Source organism: Lycium barbarum, chromosome 8, assembly GCF_019175385.1.
Source record: "Lycium barbarum isolate Lr01 chromosome 8, ASM1917538v2, whole genome shotgun sequence".
Classification (NCBI taxonomy): Eukaryota; Viridiplantae; Streptophyta; class Magnoliopsida; order Solanales; family Solanaceae; genus Lycium; species Lycium barbarum.
In genome coordinates this window covers 130311978-130324063 of record NC_083344.1, presented here as the reverse complement: position 1 = coordinate 130324063, position 12086 = coordinate 130311978, and the positions used below count along the sequence as shown (strand labels likewise).

Here is a 12086-nt window from a genome sequence, read left to right as displayed (position 1 = left end):
GTGTCACCTGCTGAAAGACATTGGTATAAATTGTCAATATCAACATCATGTTAACATTGTCTTACAAATTAGTTAAGCAGACGATTTTTTTTTTTTTTAGTCATCTCCAACCTGGAGAGTGCCTTTCTTTTATTCATAGCAACATCAAGTTAAGCAGACGATTAAAGTCCCTAGATTATTAATTAGCAAAATGCTAGCCATTTCTTCCTCTCCTCCTATGTCTTCTACAAATAATAATAATTTTGGTTGGCTTTTGGAGGATCCAATAAGCCAACAAATAAATTACAATCCCATAGAAACTTCAGATAATTCAGCTATTGGCCTTCATTCATCATCATCATCACAAAAAAGCCTTCAACATTCTGATTCAAATAAATTTGATCAGATTATTAACGGTGGTGATTATCATAATCAACCTGATCAGATGGTTAAGAAGCTTAATCACAATGCTAGTGAACGTGATCGAAGAAGAAAAATCAATAGCTTATATTCTTCTCTTCGTTCTTTGCTTCCTGCTTCGGAACATACGGTATGTCTTTTTTATTTAAATTTAAATTCGACCTATAGTTTTTCATTTTTTTGGGAGTGAAAAAAGAGAATTTGAAGTTAGAAAAAAATAGAGACTTGAATTATAATCAAATTTAGTTTAACAAAATACGGGTTGATTTAAATTTTGGCAAAAATATCATAGTAACTAGTAAGTTCTTGAAAAATATATGAAGTCTTAACATTTTGTAAATAATATATATAAATACCCTAAACTTTTCCTCTCTTTTTTCCTCATCAATTTAACTATTATGTTAACTAATTACTTCATCATTTTTTGATGCTCACAGAAAAAACGAAGTATTCCATCAACAATAGCAAGAATTGTCAAGTACATACCAGAGATACAAAGTGAAGTGGAAAGACTGATTCAGAAGAAAGAAGAAATTACATCAAGAACTATTTCCAGTAAAGAAAATTCAGCTGATTTTAACAAGCAAAAAAGAAGAAGAGGTGGAATTGAGAGCTCTTCGTTGGTTATTTCAGCAAGTCAAATAGCTGAAAAAGAAATAGTGTTTCAAATATCTACTTTGAAGATCAATAAAGGTTCAATTGGTGAGGCTATATCAGAATTAGAGGATGAAGGACTTGTTCTATTAAATGCATCTTCTTTTGAAACTTTTGAAGATAGGGTCTTTCATACCTTGCATTTTCAGGTATTATTCAGATATTGTTACTCCATATTTGTTGGTAGTATAAGTTTAACAAATAATTAAAATATAACAAAGTTTTACATTTTAATTATTGCGTAGTAAAGTATTACAAGTACCAATATCAAAATTTACCAATAATATGCAATTATTTTTTATATTATAATTTTTGTCTTGCTACTAGACAAAATATAAAATATCAAATGAAAATACTTCTTCTCTTTCTTCTTTAATAACCCTAATATATATCGTTCTTTAGTTTACTTTCTAGTTCCAACATAGTATTTTACGCTTATCTTTTTTATAATTTTGTGGTGAGTGAGGGGTGAGGGGAAAAGGTAATTTTCATTTATAAAATACCTCGAGTAGAATCCAAAAAGGGCATGAGCTTGTAACTCTTAAAATAAAACTACGTACTTTCTATGTTTTTTAAGTTCCACAGATACTAATTAAGCAACTTAATAATTTCTTAATTAACAGTATAGACTTATCAAAAGAACCGTGCATGTTAAAATCTCCATATATTTTTTAGTTTTTGTTCATATTTATCTTCAAAGTTGTAATTGGTGTTTTTTTCCGTTTGGTCTATCAGGTTGAAGGAACAATGGTAGTTGAAGTCGACATGTTAAGAGACAAGCTTTCAACATATTTCGAGAAGGATGACAGATTATTATAATGAATTTCTAGCTCTAATTATAACAAAGACATTGTATTCGCACTTTTTCTTGGCCCCCATCTTGTTTTCGTAGGTTAGGATCAGCAGAAAATGAAAATGCTTTTTTTATTTTATTTTCCCTGTTATTGTGAATGCCTTCATTTTCAAGAGAGGCAATACCTTGTAATCATAGGCATGCTGACTATTCATATTAATTAGCAAGGTTTAAAACGCTTTGGACTTTTAGTCATTTGCACTCCCTTTCTATTTTCTTTCCGTTGTTCACTTGTTCTAGTTATAATTACGGAGTTTGTACATTTCTTTCACTTTAATTTGGGTGTTAGTTTCTCTATCTTGAAATATCACATCCACTAAGCGAAATGCTATTTCCTCTTAATTTGATGGTCTTGTTTTTACCACAGGTCTCGTATTTAAGCATTGAGAATAGAGATTTTGTGACGCCCAATGGAAAGCGGGAAGAACTGAAAGGTTTGTAGGTCGGCAAAATCCTAAAGAAGGGTCAAGTTGCACATGACACCTTAGACGAATTTCATATCTGAATGGGAGAGAGGGAAGTAAAGAGCTTTATAAGGACAAAACAAATTCACATTTACACGCGTTATACGCGTGCTTTTAGGCTCGATGATGGCGCAGCACGATGAACAAATCAACGAGATCTGTTTAGCCCAAAACAGACAACATATGCTATGAACTTGGGTAGTGACAATTAATTGTCTCGTGCCAAACTCACTGTTTGGCCTTTTTGAGATGTAAAAGAATACTTTCAGCCATCGAGATGATTTATTTATTCCTTTATTTTTTTCACTGTATCACATTGAGCTACTACATATATAGAGTCATTCAGATGAAGAAAAGGCTCTAAATTGATTAGAAAAATGAAGATTGTCACTCTCATAAAATAAGTTTGAAGATCATGGCCTTTTACTGTTGTGATATTTGGATTCCTTATCTTTCCTGGAATTTGGGAGCGGCCCTTTAATTTGGCCGTTGCAGCATAACTTGACACTGCTCTATGAGTGTACTTCAAATGCTTTTGTCTCTTTAGGGACTAGAGATAATCTATAATGGCAGTTTCTTTTTCGAGTCCGGAGTCAAACGACACTAAAATGCTCAAAATAAATCAAATAAGATGCTCCTTTTCACAATATACCAAAAGGAGTATAATGTGGAGGGGCCAACGTTATACCCAATTTTTTTTTCAAACTGTTAGGAAAAAAAAATTATAAGTAAAACGTGGATCAGTCCACGTTTTACTTATATATATATATATTTTGCAAATCGTTCCTCAGTCCACGACATTAGATAGATACGCGATTTTTTGCGCTCGGACGTCCGATTTATGCGATTTTTTTTTTGCAACATATTCGAAATAAAGTTACGCATTAAAAAATAACACACTTAACGAACACTTAGTGTTTTTTTCCATAAAAAGATCGCAACATCTTATTTTAATAAATCTTTTTTTTTTGCAATAGTTAGTGTTTTTTTTCCATACTTTGACCAACGATCAGTCATGGGTCAAGACTTCGAAATGTCAATATTTTATATAGAACCTGATATTTTTTCTGTGTACTATAATGTACGCTCAATACATCAAGGATACGTAAACGTTTGGATCGTCGTTTTAGGGGTTGAAAAGGTATCCGAAGTAAGTTTTGTTTGGAAACTTTAGGTTTAAGTGTTTTATTTTTTAATGTTTTGATTTAAGCGTGTTATTTTTTAATCAAGACATAACTTTATTTTGAATATAAATCTAATTCAATTAGATAAAAACGTATTTAAAAAATACAGGGAGAAAAACTAGTTGTAAAGTGGTCAAACTTTAGATTGTCATAACTTTGTGCTCCGATGTCCGTTTACGCGATTTTTTTTTATCTTGCATATTTTTTCGAGATCTACGCGGACAAATGGCCGCAAGGCGGTTTGGCCGAACCGATTTAAAAAAAAAACACCTGTTATCCTATTCGATTTCAATTTTCCCCCAAATTGCCGTGAAGTTTTTAGTTTTCTTTACTTATAATATGATGATACGCAATAGATTTCAATGTAAAAATCCCGTGGCAATGTAGCTGTGAATGTCAATTTCATTTTTGTGGTCTCAATTTTCCAAAATAAAGCTGACTAATTTTCTCGACATATAAAGTTGACTAAAATAACCTTGTAAAAATAAAACACTTAACCTAAAGTTTTCAAACAAAACTTACTTCGGGCATCTTTTCAACCCCTAAAATGACGATCTGAACGTTTACGTATCCTTGATGTATTGAACCTACATTATTGTACACAGAAAAAAATATCATGTTCTATATTAAATATTGACGTTTCGGAGTCTTGACACACGACTAATCGTTGGTCAAAGTATTGAAAAAAACACTAAGTGTTGCAAAAAAAGAAAAAAAGTTGACCATTTTTTTTTACTGGTTCTATAATGCAGTAAAATACTGCGTAAAAGGTGCTTTCATCACAATTTTTTTTGGGGTATTTTGGTTCAACCCCACTTTTTTAGGGATATTTTGGTTCTGGACTCGCCAACATTTTACAAACTATTTTTGTAAAACGTTGGCTGGCCTAACAAAAATCAATTCTTGTGAGACATTGGCCAGCCAAGATTTTACAAAATTTAATTGTTGTAAGACGTTGGCCAGCCAACGTTTTACAAGAATTGATTTTCGTAAAACGTTATTTTTCTTTTTTATTTTTATTTTTAAGTTTGACAGGGTGAATTTTTTTTTGGGGTATAACGTTGGACCCTCCACGTTATACCCCTTTTGGTATATTGTGGAAAGGAGCATCCATTTGGTTTATTTTGAGCATTTTAGTGCCCTTTTGGCTCCGGACTCTTCTTTTTCCCTCTAATGGCTGTTGACTTAATGATTGTCACAACCCTATATTTTGTGTAGGTAAGTGGAGTATATCATAATGTGAAGCTATGTGCTCGGACTCTTCAATTTATCGACGGATGCTTGTCGGATACTCAAAAAGTAATATATTTTTGGAGAATTCAACACGGGTGCGACATCATCTTTAGAGAGCCCGCGCAACATAGATTTAAAGTACTTAAAATCTTTATTAGGCTTATCTGATCGATTTGCATTCCGATCCCAGTTCTTCATAAATAGTCGACGCTTTTAATCATAGGCTATCACCCATTTCTAATAGCTGCAGCTCTGCCGGTTCCCCTGTGATTAACCCGTCAATAAATTGATTGTTTGTTTCGGAAACACATAGCAAATCTAGAAAGAATTTATTCTTTCAAGTCATCTCGAGACTTCCAAAAGCATCCAAGCAACAGACGAAATTAAACCATAGTCACAATTAAGTTGAGAAAAGAACTTCTGTCGAAGTTTGAAGACGGATTCATGAATTAATTTAATTCAGCAGATGTAGAATATCACTATCACTACTTTTTTGTGACAATAAGTACAAACACAACAAAAGAAAATCTAATATTTTTTAACTAGATATACATTGAGTTTGTCATGGTACTTACACGTGTAATGGCCACTTGATACTCGAGCTTATAAGTGAAATCCCACATAAGGCTCGTGCATGCCATGGTTTCCACACGCAGTGCGCATTACAAGTGTATGCATATTTTATGCAAATAAACGTTGTCCATGGAATTACACAAGTACTATATTGCTTGTTATTTTTATAAGAAATAAAGAAAATGACTAAACACAATTAAAATAACTTAACATTAGTTTATTTCACTGTTATGATGAGGTATGTCCTGATCGAAGCTATTGATATTGATTCTCATTATAAATGTCATGTTACAACATTGTCTTGATTACAAATTAGTAAAGCAGAAAATTAATTAGTCTACAAAGTATTAATTAGCAAAATGCTAGCCATTTCTTCTTCATCTTCTCCTTTGATTTCTAATTATAACTATGGCTGGCAATTAGAGGATCTAATAATGAGCCAACAACTAAACACTACTGCTTTAGAAACATCAGATTCAACATCTCAAAAAAGTCTTCAACACTGTGATTCCTCAAACAAATTTGATCATCAGATTATTATAGGTGATGATCATTATTATCAACCTGATCAGACGGTGAAGAAGCTTAATCATAATGCAAGTGAGCGTGATAGGAGAAGAAAAATCAATAGCTTATACTCTTCTCTTCGTTCTTTGCTTCCTGCTTCTGACCATACGGTATGATTTTGTCAATTGTTCATTTTTTTAAATTTTCTTTATTTGGATGTCACAGCAGAAAAAGAAAAAGGGAATTATGATGTTTTTATAATAATAGGGTTCAAACTAATCCAAAGAAAAGAAGCTATATATAAGCTGAAGGATATTCTTAATGGTATTATGTCTTTTGGGGGAAATTATGAGGTTTTGGTACAAAATGGATAATACCACGTCATATTAAAAGTGTCTTTATGTTGTTTTAGTGTCCAATAACTAGTATTGGAGCGCCAATGGTTTGATGAGACGAGTATAAAATTGGCAGAGTGATGGCGTGAGGCCCGACTTACTGCCTTTACTCGTGTACGGGTCAGGTTAATTACTACCTTTACCCGTAGCTTAGAAATGCATACACACGGAAAGAAGCATATGGGCTTTGGTGATGAGTACTCACATGATATGGTTGGTACACAGTGAATTCCGAATTAGCCCTAAATCTTGGTGATGGGCATGTGGAACTTAGTCAAGGGGAGAGTGTGTGAATAAAGTCTCATATTGATAACTAAAAGAAAGGAGCTATATATAGGATATATGGTACTCTTAATGATGTGATTGATACTTTGAAAAAAAAACTGTGTCGATTTGCCCCAAAATGAAGAATATCACATCATGTTAAGAATATTTTTAGGTTGTGTTCGGCCATCATGATTAAACCTATGTGCACCAATAACTATCAATTTAATCTTTGAGCTGGATATTTAGACTGAATTCTAAAGTAGTTTTTTTTCCTCATATGCTCATGACACTTCATTATCTTCATGTTTACAGAAAAAACTAAGCATTCCATCAACAGTATCAAAAATTCTGACGTACATACCAGAGTTACAAAATGAAGTGGAAAGACTGATTCAGAAGAAAGAAGATCTTACATCAAAAACTATCTCCAATAAAAAAAAATCAGCTGATTCTGACAAGCAAGAAAGAAGAAGAGGTGGAATTGAGAGCTCTTCATTTGTTATTTCAGCAAATGAATTAAGTGATAAAGAAGTAGTGGTTCAAATATCTACATTGAATATCAATAAAGGTTCATTTGCTCAGGCTATATCAGAATTAGAGGATGAAGGACATGTTCTACTAAATGCATCTTCTTTTGAAACTTTCGAAGATAGGGTCTTTTATACCTTACACTTTCAGGTATTACTAAATATCTTTTTGTTTCTATAATTGCTAAATTCCCCACCTGATTTTTGGGCTACATTGTTCGGATCCTCTAAAAATGTTTGGATATGCGTTGTGTCCTTAAGAAGCCAATGCAACAATATTTTTAAAGCATCTGAACTACTTTGAGTATATTTGATTGAGAGAATAGAACAAATAAAAAGAACATGAATATTAGAGGGAAAGAGATGATGGTATTTATGTTGTTGTTGTTTTTTTTTTTTTTTTTTTTTTTTTTTTTAAGTTTGGAGAAAAATAAGTTATAAAGTAACAAAAACATTCAAAGTGCTAAAAGGATAGTACTACTTCTTGGTCCCCTTCTTCCTATTAGACAAAATTTAAAGCCTCAGAATTCAAAAAAATCTTCTTCAGTTACTTCTTTTACTTCCCCCAATATATATTGTTCTTCAGTTTACATTTTAAGTCCAACACTTAAACTTCCTCTGCCTCGAGAATCAAACTATATAATTTTGATGTGAATTCAAACATAATAACTTTAATTTATTCAAAATAGCGGAGTACATATTTAGAGACTATATAAAAAACACTATAAATTACAATAAGTAACAATATTTAAAGGAAGTAGTATTTAATGTGTTTTTTTTAATCTATATGGAGTATATTTTATGGTGGGGAAAGGTAAGTAGTATTTTAAAGTGTTTTTTATCTATATATATTTTATGGTGGGGAAAGGTAAGGAAAAAAAGTAATAATTTTCATTAGTAAAATACCTTGGGTAGAGTTCAAAGAGGTCATAACTTCTCGACTCTTATAAGAAGACGAGGCATAATTTATGTTCTTTATTTTCATATATGCTATATGCCACTAATTAACAATTTAATAATTTCTTGAGTTTAACAATAGACTTATCAAATTGTACACGTTAAATTCTTCATATCTATTATAGTTTTTGTTCACATATTTTCGTTGTGTTGTTCTGTTCTTCTATTTCTAATTAGTGACACTTTTTTTTTTCCTTTTCCTTTTGGTCTAACAGGTTGAAGGACCTATGGTAGTTGGGGTTGACATGTTAAGAGACAAGTTGTCATCATATTTTGATAAGGAAGAAAAGTCATTATGACAATAAATTTCTAGCTTTATTTTATTAGAAAGACGTTTGATCAGGCTTTTCCTTTTTTCATCTTTTCCCGTGAGACAAAGAGTCTTGCATAATGTAAAGTCAACCAATTTACTATATTAAGCAGACGTGCTTATGACAATACTCCTTCAACAGAGATTTGCTTGTTCCTTTTAGCAAAGCAAAATGATTTGATTTATCTTTATTCTTTAAGTAACAATTTTTTTAAAATTTATTGGAGTATTAATATTAAAATTTAAATTTTTTAAAACACAGATTATATAAGCAATTTAGTAAAGTAAATACTTAATTAATAATTTATTAAGTAAAATGTAAAGTCAAATAGTGGACTAATAAAAGAGAACAAAGGGAACACACCTTTTTTTGTCTACTATGGTCAGGTTATATATCAATTAAATGCTTGGAAGTCATTAATTAATTTATCCTTGTAAGGAACAACGTTTTTTGTTAAAGCATCTCATTTATTTAGATTAACTTTAAGGGATAATTTTATTTATTTTTTGTTATTTTCTATCAAATAAGAGTTAATAACTTGTTTGTTATACACTAAGACCCAACATTTGTAAAATGCGCACATGATAATTAGGTAATAGTACTTCAACGTTTCAAAATAATCTGGAGAAAAATGTATAAAAGGTTCTAAAACTAAATAAAAAATGGATGACTTCATGCTTAAAGTAAAAAATTTATATGTTCTCCCTCCGTCCCAAAATACCTGTTGACCAGCATTTCGCTTTCCGAGAGTCAAGCTACTTGAATCTTGATTAATATTTTAATATGTATTTGTATACCTTGCATATTAATATGAAAAGAATTACAACTTATAGTACTTTTGCATATTTTTTGAATATCTACATTTTAATTTTAAAATATTGAATTAATTGATCTAGTCTAATTTAGCTCCAAAAAATAGTCAAATTGACTCTCGAAAAAATTTCAAGTTCCAAAAACTAGTGTGGATCAGTTTTTTGGGTGAAATTTTTCTTCCACTCACATAACTTCAAATTTTCCCAAATAAAATACATGTTCAAACACAATTTCAAGTTCTAAAAACTATTTTTCAATACAATTTTAAAAACTCTTTTTTTCTTCTTCAAATTTCACAAAATCTATGGCCAAACACTAGTCAAGAAACTTGGGCATCAAAGGATTAAAAAAATCCGTTTTTTTTTTTTTTTTTATGGTTGCACTTTAAGAAATTAAGTTCATTGACCATTTCTTTCATGCTCCTCTAACATTCTGTGCTTAATACTTTTTTTTTTTTTTGTGTGGAAATTACTTATGTTTATACAATCAGTAGCTTATTTAACAACACGATGAATGGTGACAAGATAATTAAGGAACGTTAAAGCTTGCTCGAATAATCCAATCCAAACAATTAAGGGGTCGTTTGGTAGAGTGCATAAGATGTACTGAATAAGGTAAATTATTAATGCAGGGATTAGTTATGTTGTGATTAGTCATGTTGAGATTATTTCTTATCGACTGTTTGATATGATGTATTATAAATAGCATGCATTGCATAATTTTTACAAAAATACCTTGCACATTCTTTTGACATGTCAAGACAATTTTGTCTTTAATAATGCTAGATTATCAATGTATTGATAAATAACTAATAATCCATCAAAGAGAGTGTATAACTAATATCAAATACCATGGTTTGTTATGTATATGGATAATTCCAAAGAGGGTGCATAATTCATACCAAATATTAGTTATATATATGTTAAAAAAGTGTATCAAATAAGAAATTAGTAATATCAAAGCTAATACATAGATTATTTTCTCTAATATTTCCTACTAAATAACCCCTAGTGCATTAAGCCAATGCGATCATGATTCAAATGGTCCAAACCCAGAACATGAAAAAGGAATAATATTCTCCATAAATATAAATAAAATTTAGAATTGTCATTTTTATCAAGACAAGTAAAAAGCATTAATTTTAAGTCTAAGTTTGGTAAAAATGTGTCACGACCCAACCCCGAAGGCCGTGACTGGCGCCCTAATTGGGCACCTTGACATACCTGTACATATCGAATCACATCCAAATAGCCTATGCGGCAAAAAGAAAAAATGCTATATGCCGTCTCAAACTATATCAAACTGTATCAGACACATTTCAACGCAACCAAGTGCGGACACATATATATATATATATCAAAAAGCCGGCAAGGCTGTCAAATGTATCAAAAGCCAACAAGGCTATCAAAGATGTCAAAAAGCCGACAAGGCTATCAAATGGCACAATGGCCCAAAACACATATACCTAAAGCACACCGACAAGGCTGCCATAATAAATGAGATCATACAACCCAACTGTACAAAAGTAGGCACACACACCCACAAATACGTCTACAGACCTCTAAACAGACCAAACGAATTATATGGCGGGACAGGGCCCCGTCGTACCCCTGAACGAATATATACAAATATGGCGAACAAAAGATATACCAAAAGATATGATCTGAAAGGAGAAGAGCACTCCAACAGCAAAAGGGGTGTCCTAAAGCGGTGGATCACCAAACTGTGCGTCGGTACCTGCGGGCATGAAACGCAGCCCCCCGAAGAAAGGGGGTCAGTACGAAATATGTACTGAGTGTGCAAAGCAGAATATACCGAAAGCAAATATGAGACATAATCAAAAGGGGAGTATCAAACATAAGCGCAAATCCAACATATCAAAATATGTTTGCTTTAAAAAATATGTAAGTCATGCATAGGGTACAGAAGAATATGGTCGCCCGCCTGTCAACGGCGCCAATACACAGCATAACACCAGATGTAAGTTTCAATTCTCCGAATCCCCGTCACATATCATAACCCAACATAACGCCATATACAACACATCACCAAACATAAGTGGAACCCGACCCTCATTAGCGAGTAGCTCGGAGAACCATAACACAGCATAACTCCGGAGTATATCAAAGCGCGCACGATAACAGAACCGTCCCGGGACTCGGCGAAAGGAATAACAGAATGCACGAATAGAGTCGTGAGTAGTCATATGCATAAAATCGTTTTCATAAATTCAAACATAAGCAAAATGGTCATATTTGAAAAGCGAAATAATAGTTATACTAATCTTTCAAAAGTTCCCGAATTACATAAAGGGAAGTCGCGGGACCCACGGACGGGAATTTACCCAAGTCGGGCCCGCTTATGGAAAGCATACTCATTATACATAATGCAAACTCTTATAAAAATATCGGAGCAATCCGAGCATTTATATGAAAGATATGACATTCAAAATTTACGAATTCTTTAAGGTGAAACCCTTTTGGTGCAAAGTTCGGAGAACGAGTATTTCGAATACATAAAGATTCATATTTCATCAAATCATGCATAAGAATGCCAAAGAACATATACGGATCATAACATGCTCGGATGTCGGATTTGGAATTTCCTTAAGGCTCTAATTTAGCCTATGAAAAACTAAGACATGCCCAAAAAGAAAGGAAGTTGCCTTACATACCTCGAACGCACTTCCAAGCTAGCCAATCTAAAGCTACTCCAAATCTACGCCTCGGGCTCCCCAAGGTCTACAAAACGTGCCAATGAATATCCAATATTAACCATAGGCACTTAAGCAATTATTTATTCCAGCTAACTCTAAATTCTACAGAAAATTCGGCAGCACTTCCCCTGTAAATAGGCCATCCCGAGAATTTATCTCGCTTAAAAATCAACAACAACAACCACAATAACTAACCTAGCAACATCAATAATAAATTCGGAAGGCAAAATAAC

At 32.3% G+C, this 12086-nt stretch overlaps 1 protein-coding gene across 1 annotated transcript; it reads left to right on the top strand.

The window, feature by feature from the left end:
• Window positions 1-93: 93 nt before the first annotated feature.
• Window positions 94-8647, top strand: LOC132608348 (uncharacterized). Its single transcript, XM_060322383.1, has 7 exons — window positions 94-529; window positions 837-1202; window positions 1789-1869; window positions 2274-2340; window positions 5697-6037; window positions 6842-7207; window positions 8229-8647. Exons 1-7 carry the CDS (start codon window positions 191-193, stop codon window positions 8310-8312), a joined length of 1644 nt encoding a protein of 547 aa, XP_060178366.1. The 5' UTR covers window positions 94-190; the 3' UTR covers window positions 8313-8647.
• The last annotated feature ends 3439 nt before the right edge of the window (window positions 8648-12086 follow it).

Bases quoted from the DNA above. Each gene is read 5' to 3' on its own strand.
- LOC132608348 (XM_060322383.1), top strand. From the start codon at position 191: ATGCTAGCCATTTCTTCCTCTCCTCCTATGTCTTCTACAAATAATAAT. The intron at 1,203-1,788 runs GTATTATTCAGA...TTGGTCTATCAG, and splicing joins TTCATACCTTGCATTTTCAG to GTTGAAGGAACAATGGTAGT. The intron at 2,341-5,696 runs GTTTGTAGGTCG...AAAATTAATTAG, and splicing joins AAAGCGGGAAGAACTGAAAG to TCTACAAAGTATTAATTAGC.